Source organism: Dipodomys merriami, unplaced genomic scaffold (assembly GCF_024711535.1).
Source record: "Dipodomys merriami isolate MVZ:Mamm:240054 unplaced genomic scaffold, mDipMer1.0.p SCAF_9, whole genome shotgun sequence".
Classification (NCBI taxonomy): domain Eukaryota; kingdom Metazoa; phylum Chordata; class Mammalia; order Rodentia; family Heteromyidae; genus Dipodomys; species Dipodomys merriami.
In genome coordinates, this window is record NW_027206512.1 from 39,353,209 (window position 1) to 39,373,057 (window position 19,849).

At 35.4% G+C, this 19,849-nt stretch overlaps 1 protein-coding gene across 3 annotated transcripts in view; it reads left to right on the plus strand.

Moving 5' to 3' along the window:
* Positions 1–19,849, plus strand: part of Gabra2 (gamma-aminobutyric acid type A receptor subunit alpha2) — a 123,137-nt gene that overhangs the window by 81,148 nt on the left and 22,140 nt on the right. For all 3 annotated transcript variants that reach the window (XM_070013227.1, XM_070013229.1, XM_070013228.1), the window contains exons 7-8: positions 188–331; positions 1,365–1,517. In XM_070013227.1, the coding sequence (XP_069869328.1) occupies positions 188–331; positions 1,365–1,517 (297 nt within the window). The remainder of the gene's footprint in view (positions 1–187; positions 332–1,364; positions 1,518–19,849) is intronic.

Consider the following 19,849-nt stretch of genomic DNA (forward strand, 5'->3'; position numbering starts at 1 on the left):
GTCTCTTGCTCCATATACTTCATATTAAAGTTTTAAATTCCAAGGATAAGTTTTACCATAAAATATGACCTTTAAGCACTCTTATTATGTAGCGATTCTCTGAAATATGCAGACTTTGCTGTTGTATTCAGTCTATTGGTGGTTCATATTAAAGTACTTAAGGCATTTTTTTTCTGATTTTCAACAGATGCATATACAACCTCAGAAGTCACTTATATTTGGACTTACAATGCATCTGATTCAGTACAGGTTGCTCCTGATGGCTCTAGATTAAACCAGTATGACCTGCTTGGCCAATCAATTGGAAAGGAAACAATTAAATCCAGTACAGGTTAGTAAAATGGATATAAAGAAATCTAGTCCCAAGAAAATCAATAGGTTAAAATCACTGAAAAATAGGTCAGATTGCTTTAAAACGTTGGCTCTAAATGTCCACACACTAGCACTATTCACTACTTGGGAGCTTTTAAGACATTGAACATCTTAGTCTGCACCCCTTCCTAAATCAGGGTTTGCATTTTAATAAGAACCTGAAGAGATTCGTGTGGATATTAAAGTTTCAGAATTGGCCTAAAATATACCACATATTCAGGAAATGTTTGTCTTCTCAGCCCAGTCCATTTGAACATTTATATTCAAACTTCTTACCACTATTTCCATAACTTTCTAATTCTTTTCACCCCACTCTCCATAATTTGAGATTTTAACTTTTGATTTATTGATAATTACTATTGGCTTGCGTACAAAGTTGTTTCTAAACCCATTTCTGAGGGCCACCCTTATCTAAGAAAAATGAAGTCATGTGGACTCATTATCCTACCTGAGGTGACAAAACTGGGAGGATGAGAGAGAAAAGAAGGTAGAGGGACGATCAAATGGAATAGACTGAAGCAAATTAAAAGAGACGCACAGCAGAGAGAATTGGTGATGTGGTTAGAAGTAGAAAATCTGGGCCAGAAGACTAGATTTGGCGATGAGGCCAGAGATCAACATTCAAGGAGTCTGGGTGGACTGAATTAGATCAATCATACCACCCCTGGGAATAGGGCACCTGAGCAATCAGGATAACACACTATCAGAGAACCTTCATGCATGCCTGAGTCCTGAGAAGTAGACATGACAGAGAGCAAAGCTAATACCATGTCATGGAGCCTGGTATTCTACAAGTCTCTTGGTACTATAGATTTTTACATTTTAGTACTTTTGCTGGGATAATGAAATATCTCAAGTTGGTATGGTTTCCGGATATATATGTGATCATTTTATTGATCAGCGACTATACTTTTCTCTAATCCCTTCCATTTCTAAAATGTTCAAACTATTGACGACTAGAGTTCTTTAAGCGTCTTAAATTTTTCTTCCAGGTGAATATACTGTAATGACAGCTCATTTCCACTTGAAAAGAAAAATTGGGTATTTTGTGATTCAGACCTATCTGCCTTGCATCATGACTGTCATTCTCTCCCAAGTGTCATTCTGGCTTAACAGAGAATCTGTGCCTGCAAGAACTGTGTTTGGTGAGTGAATGCTGCGCCTGTCTTGGTGTAGCACATTATGTTTCAAAGTGAACTTTCCAAAATTTCCCTGTCGTCATTCTTATATCTGTTTGTTGTGAGCTATGGGCGAGGCAGTAATGATTTCACTGCAAGCATGAGGAGACTGAGGCTCAGGAAGGTAAAATACAGAAGAGTACCACACTTCTCATAAGGAGTTTAAATTCTAGGCAAATATCCTGGAAACCCATTCTGTCTCTGCTATTTAACCATATGGCTTGTGAGCATTTCTGTCCTTGCTAGTTCAAGAAGACTTTTCATAAAAATTTTATTTCAGAATATAACATATTTCTAGTCTTCTTATAAACATAAGATTTTCCTTTCGCTGTTAAATGACAAATATAATGTTAGTCCTTTAACGTAGGAAAAAAAAGAGAGAAAAGAGAGCAGTGAAGATCATATTCATGTCCATGAGTATGTCTGATTTTCTTGATCAAACCTAGATAGAAGGATTTTGAAAATTCTCCTATTTTCAAAATTAAGTGTATAGAATATCATCCTTCTAGACTTTCTGGTTTTAATTTGATTTTGTTTTGACTTGAAGTAAAGGATGTTTGAATTCTAAATAAGACATCCTGAGTAAGAGGAGAAGTTATTTTGTTAGTGTATGAAATATTAAAGTCTACTTTCTTGATTACAACCATGTGGGAGCTGGGCACTGGTGACTCATGCTTGTAATCCTAGCTGCACAGGATACCAAGATGTGAGGATCATAGTTCAAAGCCAGTCTTGTTTAACTAATCAGCAAAAAGCCAAAAGAGGAGATGTGGCTCAAGAACACCAGCCTTGAATAGAAAAGCCAAGCACGAGCACAAAATTTTCACTGTAAGCCCCAGTACAGGCAAAAAAAAAAAAAAAAGGAAATAAGCAAACCCTTCCAAAACAAATTTAAAAAAGACAAAGGCAGGGTTACTTTTTCTAAAATGCATGAAATTAGGTGAATATTTTTTATTATTTTACAGCTACACAGATTGTCTTTGTGTTTTTAATCTGTTCATATAGTCAAGAAAGTTATACTGAGAATTTATTTTGTAAGCTACTTCACCAGTCCATAGAGATTAAATTTAGATTAAAATATTGTAACTTTCATTCAAATTACTGAATTAGATGTATGACAGCAGAATAAGTAGAGAGAATAATGGCAATATGAGATAAAGTCATTGTAAAAAACATATAAAATTGGAAAAGGAGATTACAGAGACAGAAGGATAGGAATATCTAATGGACAATTATTTAAGCAAATGCTTGAAATCAGTCGGATGTAAAGTAAGATGGAATTCTGCCTCTCTAGCACAATTAAGAGGATCCAAATGGGTATTGTTCACTTTTCTAGTTTCCAAATATTTATGACTGTTTGACACACATATTAATGTTTCTTTTCCTTGGACTGAAGCCCATTATTATATTATTAGAGGGGCAGTTTACTTAGAAACCATGCTATTAATTTTAAACACACTTACATTTTAAATAACCAGTAAAAATAATGTTATGTGTTCAAATTCCGAAGAAGTTGTGTAGGATTAATAGCAAAACCCTTTTGCTGATTTGTTTTTGTTTTGATTTGTTGTACTGGAAATTTATCATACAGGATCGAACCCGTGGTCCTGTACATGTTAAGGATGCACTTTACAACTGAGCTACAACCTCAGCCCTAACAACAGTATATTTGCAGGTGGGAGAGTATTAAATGTTCATGGTATAAAATATTCAGAATATTATTTACAACTAGGGCTACCAATAAGAAGATGATGGGTCTCTTCTGTCATGTATCAAATAATTGCTCTAGTTTTATACAGCTGAGGGCCAGATATTTCCCACTGCAAGAGAGAGGAGGAAATGGAGGGCCATAGAGGAACAACATTTCTTTTAAAATATATGTAGAAGGGTGGAATGTAGCTCAAAGGTAGATCATGTGCAAAGTAATAGGTTTTGCTACTGAGCATTGCAAAATTTTTTAAAATGTGCACATCTTTGTATAAATATGAAAGTTGCAATGATGAAATCTAAAGGGATTTATGTGCAAAATCAAATATAACAACATTAATATCATTTGTATTTTATTGCAACATCCACCAGATTTTCTTTGTATTACAATTACAAGCTTATTGTCCATTCATTCTGTTTCATTACAGAACCATTGATGTAGTTTACATGGTACAGTATAAGTTGGTTACTTTCAAAATGTATACCTTATTCATTGATGAACAAATTGATAGTTTCATTACTCATATTGAATTACCTAGAGTAATATGAAACTAAAACTGGGTTTTTAAAAAAATGCTGCATATTTAAGAAATTATATGCAAAATATATCTAGGAAATAGGCCTGTGTCTTATAAAAGAACTAAACAGGAAAATTCATGAGACTAATGATCTTCAAATTAAATTCATGTGTAACTTTAAATGTGAATTTGTTATAATAGAGTAAAGCATTCCCTCCCATTATTCTCTCTGATGTATTGTGACTATTGCTGTATGGCAACAGTCCCATGGGATTATAGCCATTCTGTATCATGCATATTTCAAACTATAGAGCTTATGGCATTGTGTTACAAAATACATGGTAAATGTATATCAAATAACTTGTTAGAGAAATCAAAGTGGGAGCCTTGATGATGGGCAGTTATTCAGTCTTAAACTCACTAAAGGAACAGAAATGGAAAGTTGATAGATATTCAATTCTAATCATCATCCAATGGGATACTACTATTGCAAGTACAACAAAAGCCACAAAGACTTAATGATACTCAGAAGACACTATGTTGGAAATGAACTTTACAACTTCGTGGGGTGGGAGGGGCAGGAAGGGATACTAGGAGAAAAACAAAGGAAGGGGTAACAATGCTTGACAAGAAATGTACTCATTGCCTTACTCATGTAACTATAATCCCCTCTGTATAGCATTCTTACAATAAAATAAAATTTTAAAAAGTACAAACATCTCAAAAATGTATAGAATTGTAAAGATGGTGTCTTTTAGAGGATAGTAAATTGATAGTATTAAGAGAACAACACAGAAAATGAGAGCAAGAAATATTAATAAAGAGGTGGGCACAATTTTAGGAAATGAAATAGCAAAAGTCTACAAACTTTATACCAAATCTAGTAATAAATTTTAATGTACACTGGAAGAGTTAACATGTGGAAGCCAAGCAACATAATCTTCTAATTAATCAGAAACTAAATCACCAAAAAATTTAAAACAAACATTTGAAGGCATGTAAATACAGCATACTACAATTAATGGAATAGAGAGAAAAAAGTGACTAACGGGAAATTTATAAAATAAGTGCCTACAGCCTATAATCCTAGTTGCATAAGAGCTAAAGAGCAGAAGGCTCTTTTATGCCAGAGAAGGCAAAATGTTTACAAGACATTATCTCTCTTTTTGAGATTTCTTTTCATTGCCCAGCATACAATGATTCACCTAATCTTGAAAATAACCAGTAAAAATCAAGGATGTAAGTATGGCTCAAATGGTGGAGCACCAAACTAGGAAGTGTGAAGCCTTGAGTACAAACCACATTACTTGTAAAAAAATATTGGAAATAGATGATTATAAAAATGTGGCATGTATTAATAATGGAATACTATTTGTATACAAAAGGATCAAGAGCAGATATATGCCACGTAACTGATGAACATTGAAAACTTTATGTTAAAATTTAAAAGCCAGAGTTAAAGGTCACAGACTATATGTTTCCTTGTATATGAATTATCCAAAAGAGGCAAATCTATAAAGACAGAAAGCCAATTATTGGTTATCAGTATATAGGTAGGAGAAAAGGAAACAGGGTGATTTCTAATATTGTACAACGTTTTTCCTGTGGGCTGTTTGAAAAAAATTTGAAAATACGGAAATGATTGTTTCAGAACATTGTGAATGCATAAATGCCACTAAATTTAATACTTTAAACTGATGAGTTATGCCTAGTACTGATGGATCAGACCTGTTATCCTAGTTACTCAGGAAGCTGAGACCTTAGGATGGTCGTACAATACCAGTAGGGCTTTTGCCAGCTAGGGCAGACAAATCCAAGAAACTCCATTTCCAAAAAAATGCTGGACTTAGAGTCATAGAACAAAGGGTAGAGCATCAGCCATAAGCAAAAAAAAATCTTAGTTTTCAATAAATTCACTAAAGATTATTTCATTTAGAGCTACTCCAAATGTACAATGAACTAATTAGAAGATGACAGGTCTTATTAGGTGATGAAAGTCTAGGTAATTTTTTGATGTTGACTTTTCAAAAATTATGACTTCCATATCAAAATAACAAAAAAATCCATTTTTAAACAATAACAATTTGGTAAGTTTCCATTTGTTAGTACAAAATAGCATCACTTCCTATTTTTCCCAAGAACAACTATCTCAAAGGCACAGAATGCTTTATTTTAGTCAATTATGACTTTGTTTAGGAACTCTCTTCCATAGGCACAGTCACCCGAAGAGCATTTGGGAATGTGCCATGGGTCAGGTGTGGTGACCTGTATTTGTATACTTTTGAGTTTGGGTTGGATCTACACAATCCATCCTCTGCCTCTTTGTTCTAATAGCTTAACAGGATTTGAAAAACGAAAACGCCAAGTAAGAATGATAGGCTATGATATCAACCCTGAGCCTCTCACTAAATAAAAAAACAAAACAAAAAAACAAAAAACTTATTTGTATGTTAAATGAATTTTTGTTCTACAACAATTGTGAAAAGTCATGAGTGAATAAAAGTGTTTACATATTAACTATTTCTCAAGATTTCAACTCAGAGAGGTCTTTCATGTACATGTTTCAATTTTTGCAAATTATTGACTCAGAGACAAAAAAAACTTATCATAGCCAAAAACAACAGAAAAATTTTCATTTAAGTAAGGAAATGAGGTTAAATGATGTTCATAGCATTTATGTTTATAATAATTATGTAGAAATTAAAAACAAATGAAATATTGAGTCTAACTGATATTACAGAAAGACCTAAATGAATAGATCAGTATTTGACTCATGAGATAAAATATAACTGTTTATTAATTTCTCACAACAGGTTGTAAGGAAATTGAACTCTTACATTGAATTAAATGAAAGCAAGATTTTATAGCACAAATCATATATACATAGGATATTATGATATTTGTCTCCATTCTGTTTTCTATTCATCATCCCCACTACAAATGTTTGAATAAGTCAAAGTTGTTAGTGTCATGGCTGCCCAATATACAAATGTAATAAATGTATATACATTTTTCAGAGATTGGAGATCGTTATTAAAATGGAAAATGAAAATCCAGACTCTATTTGAGCATATCCATTATATATGAATTTATTACTATAGAGGATGAAGTATCTAAAAATCCATATTTTCATGTAAATGGAAGCTGTTTGTAGTGGGGAAAAGTATTCTGGGTATAATTTCTTCTGCCAGTTATTCAGAATGCCTTTTAATATGAATATGACTTTTCATGAACACGTATAGATACATATTTTTTTAGGGATGGGCAAGTGAAAGATAAACATGCAAAACCTGCCTAGACTAGACTGGTAGGCTGCTGGCTTCCTTACTCCAAGTCGCCTTCCTTCCTGTGCTGTTTTCTGCTTCCTTGTGTGGGTGAACATTATCTGACTGATGCACAGCAGTTACCTAGGCAAAGTTTCTACCCACTCTAAAATTTTCACTTTAAATTCAGTCAGGCTTACAATGTCTCTCCCTGGTGAGAGATCATTAAATCATCTCCAGTTTCTCTGATCCACAACCTTAAATAATCCACCTAAGCTGAAACATAATATACCCCCCCAAAATACCTATTACAGTTAAGAAATCAATATACCCTGAGAGACAGATTCCAAATTTCTTAGCCTCTCAGTTATTTCTAGCCTTCATGCTGTGAGAAGAATAAGAAAATCGTGCAAACAAGACAGTTGTCAGAGATGGCGAAATTATTTTAGAATGTTCATTGGTAATATTAGAGACTGGATTTTATGTATTCATTTTTATGTATTGCATTCCTTTTCTAATTATTTTATCTTTATTGTAAAGGTGATGAATGGGGGCGGGGGGCGGTTATAGTTACATAAGTAAGGTAATGAGAACATGTGTATTCCATGTGTTTTGTGGTTAGGTAGAAACAGTACAATGTCTTAATTCAAAGAGACTGCCCTTGTATCTTGTCATGATAAAAGTCTCTTCTGGCTGGGAAGGTGGCTCAGTGGTAGAGTGCTTGCCTTGTATGCATGAGGCCCTGAGTTCTATTCCTTAGCACCACATAAGCAGAAAAAGCTGAAAGTGGTGCTGTGGCTCAAGTGGTAGAACGCTTGCTTGCCTTGAGCTGAAGAGCTGAGGGACAGGGCTCAGGCCCAGAGTTCAAGCCCCACAACCAACCAAAAAAAAAGTCTCTTCTGATTTCCTCTTTGGTATTCATGCCCAATCCATTCCACACTGAGTGAACACCTATTTGTCAGCACTGTTCTTGCAGCTTATGAAACGTACTTCAACCAAAACAAACACAAGTCCCTTTGTGATGAGAAATTTGCTCTCTGCTTGTGTTGATGAAAGGACATGGGTCAAGTTTGGATGTTGTGCTTTCAAGGTTCTTGAGAGTAAAACTGTCCTCATCGCCTACCAATCTCTCTTTATGACACAAGTTGATTGACTAAAATTCTGTCTCTCCTTCTTTCAGTTGTGTAATATTCTTCAAGACTGTATATAAATAAGAAGTCATTGTGAAAAATTATGACATCACTGATTCTATATTCAAAGTCAAATCAGTTTTGGATATTAGGTATCTGTGTATGCTTTCTTTCCTGGTATTTTTGTCTTAATATGATATTAAATATATGAAAGAATAAGAACTAGTATAATATAAGATGTTCAGTAGGGAGTAGATATTTGGTAAAAAAGAGACAGGAGGTTTAAATCCTTTACTGTACACAAAGTTCAAGGCATGTGCAAGGGCACTGCACATCATACATGCAATTTAGAGTAATTAAAAATCCAATGGCTTTTGTTTGCATTGATTATTTTTATTCTTTGTTCTGGGGATTTTTCTGACTCAGATTTACTTTTATACCAGAGAACCTGAATAGAATGGTTTGAGTACAAGGGGAATTTTTTTCCTATATAAAAGAAGTTTATATGTAGGTGGTCCAGGCTCGTGTGGCAGCAATATGAGCATCAGGCTCACAACCTCTTTCTTTCTTTCTTTCTCTTTCTTTCTTTCTTTCTTTTGTTCTTTCTTTCTTTCTTTCTTTCTTTCTTTCTTTCTTTCTTTCTTTCTTTCTTTCTTTCTCTCTCTTTCTTCTTTCTTTCTTTCTTAATTCCTTTTTCTTTCTTTCATTCTTTCCTTTTTCCTTCTTTGTTCTCTCTCTCCTTCCTTCCTTCCTTCCTTCCTTCCTTCCTTTCTTCCTTCCTTCCTTCCTTCCTTTCTTTCTTCCTTCCTTCCTTCTGTTTTGATATCATTGGGCTATGGTCTGGCTTCGAAAAAGCTATGTTATCACTATATTCTTACCAGAAGGGACAGGAATGTGGAAATGTATGCGGAGAGAGGCAGACACCTTCTAGCCTTCTTCTGCCATGCAATGAACTTGCTCAGAAATCTCTATGTGGTTTTTGCATATATAAGCTTTGTACCAGCTGCATTTGAGGCTGCTGGTTTGTTAGACAAGAGTTCACCAGCAGTCCACCAGCTCTCCACTAAAGACTACCAATTTGGCCAATAATCTACATGTCTTAAATTATTTGATTTTATCACCAGAAGGCCTGAGAAATTGTCATTTTGAGTAAATTCAATGTTATTGTATTTTAGGTTGACTTTTTGTTATATTGTCTCTTGTGTCTACCTTGGTGCAAATATACTGTCAACATAGAAGCCAAGGTGATCTGTAAGCCAGATCATTTCATTCCTGTGCTCCAAATTATTCCTTAAGCCAAAGGCTCAAGAGAAATGAGTATGTCCTTATTTAGTGTGAACTTCTCCTCCAAACTCATTCTTTTGTCCCTCCTCATTGTCACCCTTCATCTAATATCCACAGTGGCAAACTTTTAGTTAAGGAATTAGACATTTACCTACCACCTTTATCTTGGCTCTCTCTTTCTCCAGACATCTGTGTCATGAATTCTTGTTCCTCTTGAAGTCTTTTCTCAATAATCATATTCTCATAGTTACAAACTAGACAAGCTGATTTACAAGTGGAACAGTTTGCCATCCTTATTGCTTTTGCTTCTTCAGACAGACCTACTCTATCTTTTATTTTTGTCCATCACATATATCATCTTGTAACACTCTACCAAAAATATGTTTAGCTATCTCTCCCTAATGAAAAGTTTAACTTTTGTTTGTTTGTTTGTTTGGGTTTTCCTCTCTCTTTTTAACTAAGAAGAACATCGGGCACATAATAGGTTCACAATAGGTATGTGTCAACATTGGTGCATGCTGGATAAAAAAAATGATTTCTATTTCACAGGTATTTAAAAAAAAAAGTATTCTTGCTGGCGACTCACATCTGTGTTCCTAACGAAACTACTCAGGTGGGTGAGATCTGAGGATCACTGTTTGAAGCCAGCATGGGCAGGAAAGTCAGTGAGACTCTTTGTTGTTGCTCTTAATGTATATTTTTTATTGTAAAGATACTGTACAGAGTGGTTACAGTTACATGAGCAAGTTAATGAATCCATTTCCTATCAAGCATTGTTACCTTCTCCTTTATTTTTCCTCTATCATCCCTTTCCTCTCCACCTCCCCAACTCCTCCCTCCCCCCTGTAAAGTTGTAAAGTTCGTTTTTAACACAGTGTTTTGTACATATCATTGTTTTAATGGGTCATCCTGTAGCCTTATTTCAGCATTGTGTTATTTCCCTTCCCCTCCGCAAGTTAGAAAAATGTATATACAAGATACAGGCCACTGGAATCAAATACAGTGACAACAGGGGTTGTACCATGAGGGAAGAATATACAAAGAAACAAAAAAATCACACAGTACATTACAAGTACATTAAAAAGAACAACAATAAAGATAAAATATCTTGTGTCCCTATGTTGGGGTCCATTTTGCTTAGCATCAGGTTATATGATCATATGTGCATAGATTTTGATCTCTTCTGCTTGTCCTAGTTATTGCAGATAAGGGAAGCCATGGGACCTGTTTCTTTGAGTCTGGCTTACTTCACTTAATATAATTATTTCCAATTAACTAATCAGAATAGGCAGGATGTGGTGCTGTGGCTCAAGTGATACAGTGCTAGGCTTGAGCACAAAGAGCCTCAAGGACTGGCAAAAAAAGTGTTTTCTATCGATGAGAAAAATTGTACCATTGCATGTTCTGAGCATTAATATATAGTTTTATTGAAGTGAATAGGACCACTTAGTACCCATAAACAATAAGTTTCTTGTATAATACCATAATGTGTTACATAATTTGGAGGGAAGCAGTAAATGATTCCACTTTTGAAAACAATTCTAAACAGAATACTTTTACATAGTTATGTGTGAATTTGTACAATTATATGGGCTATACTGGTTATGGAAAAAAAGCTGAAGTTTTGGTAAAGCAGAGCCTTGCTGGTAACCCTTGAGTGGAACTGAATTGTAGATTCCTCTTTAGGTGTATGATCTTCATTTACCCTGTCTTGTATCACTCTATTGCTCACTTGGCCTGAGTTGAATTCCTGCCTAGTTCCTGTTGTTATATTTGCCCTCTGTTGAGCAGGGATTCAGGGATAGGAAACAGTATTGCACAAACCCAGGACGAAACAACCAATGCCCAAGAGAAAATAGCAGAAAGTCACATGAATACAGGTTTCACCTTTCTACATGGAAGTCAGGGCAACCAGAGAAGAAGATATCAACAAATTGAATTGGAAATTGGTTAGGAGATGACAGAGGAAGGAGAATGTCTTATGATGGCTGGGTAGGATACAGAATGTGCAGGAAGCCTAGGATAGGGCAGAAATACTTTCAGCCAAACTCATTCCTGGTCCCTGTCTTCCAGAAGTCATGGGCTTCATGGTGCTGCAGGAGCTCCCCTGGCAGTGCAGGATTGACTCTGGCAGAAGGCAGCACATGCTGATCAGATGCAAGCTGCCAGCCCATCAGCTGCCTTTCTCCCTGCTGCTGTCAGAGTCTTGTCTTTGTCTGCCCCACCGCCAATTAGGAATGTGACTGAAGCACAAGCCACTAATAATCTATGGCAAGGGAAATTAGAGAGTCTTGCTAGTTCCTCTTCAGGCTGAGAAATCGTACTCAGTAAAGCTTGACTGATAGGAATGAATTACTATGATGTGATAGAAAAGGCATAGGATCATTAAAATACATGCAATGGCTTTGTTGTTTTTTACATTAATTTTGAAGTTTTGATAGGGATAAGTAATGATTCCCTTAGCATAATTGTAATTACTCTTGACAGAAGACCAGTTAACCCACTTCCATTTACTAAACTGAAATTTGTGAAACAATAGTGAAGACAAACTAAAAAATATCATATATTAAACATCTTCTATATTAAATACATTGAGCAGGGCATGTTAAACATCTTAATTAATTCAGAAATAGAAAGAATCCACAGTTAGGGACAAGAATATTGAGACACAGAATTGTTAAAAGGATACTGCTCAATTATCAAACAACAGAACAAAGAAAGAACTTGACCTAAGAATGATCTGACTTTAATGCTTTGCTCTCCACTCCATTGTGCCAGCAAATTACTTTTTCCTCTTTTTATTTTTTATTGCTGGTCCTGGGGCTTGAACTCTGAGCCTGGGTGCACTATCCTTAAGCTCCTTTTGCTCAAAGCTGTCACTCTACCACTTGAGCTACAGCACCACTTCCAGCTTTTACTGGGATTCATTAGAGGTAAGTCTCATGGACTTCCTTGCCCCAGCTGACTTCAACCTCAAAGCTCAGATGAATTTGGTTGATTGCTTCATACATGCATAATTTCTTTCCACATGCCAAATTCAATAAATGTAGTTCAGAATCTGAATAAGGGTTGGATTTGTATTCTAGTTAACATTTTGGGTATTTTTTATACCTTTACCTGTAACAGAACTTGTTGCTGTACGATTACAGGGATAGTAAGTAATGAAAAAAAAGGCTTTCAAAGATCTGTTCTAGCTATGGTAAATAATGCTGCAATAAACATAATTGTGCTGGTAGCTTTAATGTGGTCTTGTTTGTAAACATTTGGGTAAATGCCCAAAAGTGGGATTGCTGGGTCATAGGGGAGTTCTATGTGAAGTCTTTTGAGGAACCTCCATACTGCTTTCCAAAGTGGTTGAACAAGTTTACATTCCCACCAACAATGAAGTAAGGTTCTGTTCTGTCCACATCCTCTCCAGCATCTGTTGTTATTAGAGTTCTTGATTTTTGCCATTCTAACTGGAGTGAGGTGATATCTCAATGTTGTTTTGATTTGCATTTCTTTTATGGCTAGGGAGGTTGAGCATTTCTTCATGTGTCTATTGGCCATCCTTCTTTCTTCTTCAGAGAAGTTTCTCTTTAAGTCATTAGCCCATTTATTTATTGGGCAGTTGTTTCTTTGAGGATTTGTTGTTGGGGGTTTAATTTTTTGAATTCCAAGTATATTTTCTATATGAGACCTAGATGCCCCTCAGTAGATGAATGGATCAAGAAAATGTGGTATATATACACAATGGAATTCTATGCCTCCATCAGAAAGAATGACATTGCTCCATTTGTTAGGAAATGGAAAGACTTGGAAAAAATTATATTAAGTGAAGTAAGCCAAGCCCAAAGAAACATAGGTCCCATGGTTTCCCTTATTTGCAATATCTAGTATATGTCTGAGTCAAGCAGAAAAGGTCAGATAAGGTGATGTCAGGAAAATGAACCCTTAGATATGTATTTAAATGTTTTTTTTTCTTTCATGAATTTGTTTCTAATGCATTTATAAGATTATTTCTTTGTTGCTTTGTATGTCCCTCCCCCACAGTATAACCCCTGCTTTCACTGTATTTGATGTCGATGTAATTTGTGGTGGGAAAGGGGAAAAACAAGTCGTTTAGGTAAGGAGGTGGACCCGTTGCAACAATGAGAAGTACAAGTTGTCATGTCGAAACGAACTTTACAACTTTGGTGGGGGGGGGATTCGGTGGGGGGGGCAGGGGGGAGGCTGGGAAAGGATGGGAAGGGTAAACAAAGGAGGAGACTACAATGCTTGATAAGAAATGTACTCACTATCTTGCCTATGTAATTGTAACCCCTCTATACAATTATTTTCACAATAAACAAAACAAAACAAAACAAAACAAAGTTCTGTGCTATCCAAGAGAACTAGTCTGAATTTTTAGGGACAATTAATCTGGTTAACCTGTATGGTTACTTACGGTAGCATTGAGTTGGTCATTAGAAATCCTGCTCTAATCTGAGGTAAAGAATTTGTTTATCACTTTTGATGATATTTACTAAATTCATGCCCCATAGTATCTTGATCTTAAAAATTTGTCTGTGAAGACTTTATAAATATATGAGGGAGATTACAGAGAGAGAGAGAGAGAGAGAGAGAGAGAGAGAGAGAGAGAGAGAGAGAGAGAGAGAGAGAGAGAGAGAGAGAGAGAGAAAGTATGTGTGTGTGTGTGTGTGTGTGTGTGCGCACGCGCGAGTGTGTGCGTGTGTGTATACTGCTACTGTTGCTTAAATTTAAGGCCTCATGCTCATTTGGTCTTTTCTCTCAAGGCTGGCTCTCTCACATTTGAGCCACATTTCTACTTCTGGCTCTTTGGTTGTTAATTAGAAACAAGGTTCTTTTAGATTTATCTTCTTGGGCTCTCTTTAATCTGGGAATTTCAGATTCCATCCTTCTTAGTAGCCAGTACTACAAGCATGAACCACCAAAGCCCAGTAACGAGAGATTGTTCTTATTTTGTTTTAGTTTTATTGTTTCATAGATGCAGTCTTCATCTATATTTGAAATCTTAATGTAGAAAATAATGACTTCTCTACTGTGATCATTGTCTTTTTACAGGATTAGGTCACCACTAAATAGTGACATATTTACTTTCACTAGAGCAAAATTATGAGTACATATTTATTCTTAGCCTATAATTCTCAAAAAAGAATAAAAACTATTATTTATTTTTAATATGGTCTATTTTTTAAGAAAATAATTTCCAGCTGGGTAACTTTTGTGATAAAATTCTCTAACAATGCATTATTCATAGTGAATAACATAATCTCTTCTTAGTTAAATCACCTCAGGGAGTTATAAGAAATCTCCCAAACTATTAACATTTACACAGTCATCCTACATCTTATGGCAATACAATTTACAAGATTGAAATAGAAAAGGAATTGATAGCAATAGGGAATTTGTACAGAAGAAAGCTTGCTTTGGTCTGCTGTTCTTTTATTGTCTCACTACAGCCATGACAACCATATTATTTTAATATGAAACCATATAGTTGCAATATCATTATGTCTCTTGGAAGTTGTGAAACCACACAGGGTGAAGGAGCAGGCATATAGAGGTTTTAGGCATGTATATTTGACTATTCTTAGACCAAAGCTTTCCTAACTCAGAAACTCTAGTCCTTTCTATATTCCATGTGAACCTGGATGTGAATCACACTAGATGACTTGGAAATCACTTTTCAAATGCAAAAAATTATGAATTGTTACATTATTACCACGAGATATTGGTCTTAAGTCATAATAATACTGCTGAAAAAATGTTAGCATTAGGCTATCATATTTTGACTAACTATACCACATGTTAGTAGTATCAATCTAGGAACAGAATAGTTCCATTGATGTAGGGTTTAATGGGAGTAGAATTAGTGAATCCACTTGAAAAAGATCCTAGATTTTGTTGGAATAATGGAACAATGGTAAAGAATCTGGTTTAAGGCTCCATTGCTCTTTTTGTATGAGCCACATTAAATTTTTTCTCAAGGTAAGAAAGGATTAGCTAACTGGAAATAATGATAATAAAAATAATAATAATAGCAACAACAACACAATAATAATAGCCAAGTGCCAGTGGCTCATGTCTGCAATCCTAGCTACGCAAGAGGCTGAGATGAGAGGATCATGGCTCCAAGACAGTTTGGGCAGGAAAGTCCATGGGACTCTTGTCTCCAATTAACCACCAGAATGCAGGAAGTGGCATGTGGCTCAAGTGAAAAAAACTCAGAGATAGTGCCCAGGCCTTGTGTTTTTTTTCTTTCATGAATTTGTTTCTAATGCATTTATAAGATTATTTCTTTGTTGCTATGTATGTCCCTCCCCCACAGTATAACCCCTGCTTTCACTGTATTTGATGTCGATGTAATTTGTGGTGGGAAAGGGGAAAATCAAGTCGTTTAGGTAAGGTAGTTGAACACAAGCCTTGAGTGAAAAAAACTCAGAGATAGTGCCCAGGCCTTGTGTTCAATCCCCATGACCAACAAAATAAATAATTAATAGTAATAACAATAATAATAATAATTATTATTATTATTATCACCACTTCAGGCTTTCTTGGTAGCTACTTAATAGTGTCCTTTGATTTTTTTAAACTACCACTAGATGGGACTCTTGTGTCCCTCATTAGTAAGTTCAGTCCTTTTATGCTACTTGCTTGGGGGTCTAATGAGCTAGTGCCCTGCATCTTGTATATACACTTCTCTAATTCGGGGAGGGAGAGGGAAAAATAAAATGCTTAAATATACAAAACACTATGTTGAGAATGAACTTTACAACTTCAGCGAGGGTTGCGGGGTGGGGGAGGGAGGTGAGGGTGGGGGAGGGTAGTTGTGGAGGAGGGAGGGAAGGGATGGTAGGGGGAATACAAAGGAGGAGGTAACAATGCTCAATACTCAATTCCTTGCTCATGTAATTGTAACCCCTCTGTACAGTATTTTCACAATAAAAAATTATACAAATAAAAGAAAACAAGGAAATTCTAAACTGTGTAGTAGATAAGTTCTATAAATGTCTATAAATGCATATCATACTTCCCATTTTAGAGATACAATAGTTGAGGCTCAGAATTAAAGGAGAGATGGAGGAAGAAAGAGAGAATGATATTTATAAAGCAACTTTATTATACTAGGTATATATACTTACACTTTATCTTCCCAACCATCCAGAAAAACATATTTCCATTCTAAAGGTGAGGAAAGGAAATTCTATCTATCTATCTATCTATCTATCTATCTATCTATCTATCTATCTATCTATCTATCTATCTATCTATCTATCTATCTATCTATCTATCTATCTATCTGTTCCAGGGCTTGCATTTAGAGTCTGAGAGAGGTTCCCTTAACTTTTTTAAAAAAAATTATTTTATTGTAAAGATGCTTGCTGTATGGAGGACTGCAGTTACATGAGTAAGGTAATGAGTATGCTTGCTGTCCAGCATTGTTACCCCCTCCTTTGTTGTTCTCCCACTATCCCTTCCCTCCTCCACCTCCTTTGCTCCTCTCCCACAAAGGTGTAAAGTTCATTTCCAATATACTGTCTTGTGGGTATCATTGTTGCAATGGGTCATCCTGTGTCCTTGTTTCAACGTTTTGTTATTCCCCTTCCCCTCCCCAAATTAGATAAATGTATATACAAGATGCAGTGTACCAAAAGCAAGTACAGTGGCAACAAGGGATATACTGTTTGTTTTTTTGTTTGTTTTTTTTATTTGTTTTTTTTTTCCCTAAAACATGGTGCTCTCTGGCTTGAGCCATAACTCCATTTCTAGAAAGAGGAAAATCTTGAAGCTTAGCAAGTTCACACCGTTGCTGTGGCGGCGGCACAGGCCAAACCTCTCCCTGGTGTTAGTGTCCATTTTTCTCTAAACATATCTTTTCACAAAGTATTATTTATCTACTTATTAGTCATTTATTTACGTATTCATTTGTTTTATCCTTTAGCAAGGATTTATTTTCATCTATCAGGGTAAAGTAGTAGGGGGAAATAGAGAAAAAGAGAAAAAGAATCTTGTTTTGCTCTCTCCATGCAGGAAATAAGAGTTAAAGAGCCCTTCTTAAGAAAGTTAAAACACTTCAGTACATGACAAGTTTTAAAACCTATAATGATCTCAGAGTGTGTACCAGTAAAATATAGGTGTTAGACCAATGATATTAAAAGATAAATGATGTGGCTATGTAAGTGACCTTGAAAACTTATAATACAGTGGTAAAACATGGGGAGTGTAGAGCCAGGCGGTTTGCTTTTCGATCTTACCACTAGTGTTTGGTAGCAGGAGGATCTTCAGAAAGCTTGTAAAGCTTGCTTAGCTTCAGTTTCCTTGTGTCAGTGAGGATAAACTGTGCAACGGGTTTGCTCTGATGACTGTAGAAATACATGGGAACGAGAGGAAGTGACATATAGTAAGTGCTTTATGTCATGTTTTTAAACTTTCTACTTAGAATAATGAAAGATGATGAGACTTATGGACAAAGTCATCAATTGGTAGAATTTAAAAATTACATGTTCCTGTGGAAATCATGTCTGTTTCGTTTTAAGGTTTATACAGTTCTGAACTCATAGGTCTCTATTTATGGAATAACACATGTTTTCTTAGTGTGACTATTTACAATTATATGAAGTTAATTCTTTCATCCAAGGAAACAATGGACAATGAATAGTTACCATGGCTGGAATATGAACTGAGTGGCAGTACTTCAAGGAGAGTATTTGTCTTCAAACTACACAGAGTGTGTGGCCATAAGACAAACATGCAAATATGTAAGTGAAAGAAAGGGTCATAGCTGCTGGAGAGAAATAGTACAAAACATGCTAATTGCAAGAAAAGAAAAGCAGTTGTCTCTAAGGAAGCCAGAGAAGCCCACAGAGAAGAATCACATCAAGCTTTGTGGATTAGCCTAATGGAAAAGGCCAAATTTAAAGCACAAGGTACCCAGATATCAAGAGTAACATGGAACATGTTGTGAACAAGTTCCATATCTATGTCTATATTTCAGACATGGATTTATTTTATTTAAACATGGCCTTATATCACATATTAAGGCTACTGAGAAGTACTTTAAGGGTATTTTTTTTGCTTTTAAAAAATTATTTATTCATTTATTTGTTTTATTGTGAAAATACCATACTGAAGAGTTACAATTACATGGGGCAAGATAATGAGTTCATTTTTTATCAAGCATTGTTGTCTCCTCTTTGTTTCCCCTTCCCATCCCTTCCCATACTCCCCCCAATTCCCCCACCCAATCCTCCCCCCCACCAAAGTTGTAAAGTTTGTTTTTCAACATAATGACTTGTACATCTCATTGTTGCAATGGGTTGGGTCCACCTGTATCCCTAGTTAAACGATTTGTTTTTGCCCTTCCTCTCCACAAATTATACCAACATCAAATACAGTGAAAGCAGGGATTTTACCGTGGGGGAGGGACATACAAAGCAACATAGAAATCATCTTATAAATGTGTTAGAAAAAATTGCATGAAAGGAAAAAAAACAGTTGAATGCTTATCTTAGGGTTCATTCTCCTAACATCAACTTATCTGACCTTTTCTGCTTGACTCAGACATACACTAGTTATTGCAAATAAGGAAAACCATGGGACCTATGTTTCTTTGGACCTGGCTTACTTCACTTAATATAATTTTTCCAAGTCTTTCCATTTCCTAACAAATGGAGCAATGTCATTCTTTCTGACCTAGGCATAGAATTCCATTGTGTATATATACCACATTTTATTGATCCATTCATCTACTGAGGGGCATCTGGGTTGGTTCCATATCTTATATTTTAAGCAAAGAAGTAACATAGGCACATTTTAGTTTGGATTATTAGGGTAAATATTGCATTCAATAAATCAAATAATGGAGTGAGAGTGTATGCAGTTATTTAAATAATTAACATCATTCAGATGACATCCAAGGGGTGTGTGCATAACACACGTGTGTAAGGTGAATATATGTACATTATGCACATGGATGTATACACACATGTACAAGTAATGAATTGTAATATATTAAGATGCATTATGCCATGGGAATGTTAAGAATGCAATCTGATAACAGGACTCAAATTGAATTGGAGAATTTCTTTATCTTCACAACTTGAGGTTCCATACTGATCCCCACATTTTGGATCACATATTTAGTATATGCGAATATATTTTCATATTAATGCTGACTGAAAAGATATTTCATTTTGTACATGAAGATCTTTGACATCTTACTAGTATAATATCTAGGATGTACAGATGCAAAATTGGTATTATTTGAGTAACATTGTGGGAATTTTTTCTTACTTTCAACCTTATTATGATTTTTCTTTTTTAGTTGAAAACATTAAAAATACTTTAGCCTAACTGTTTTCAAAAGTATAATGAGCCAGGCTCCAGTGGCTGTT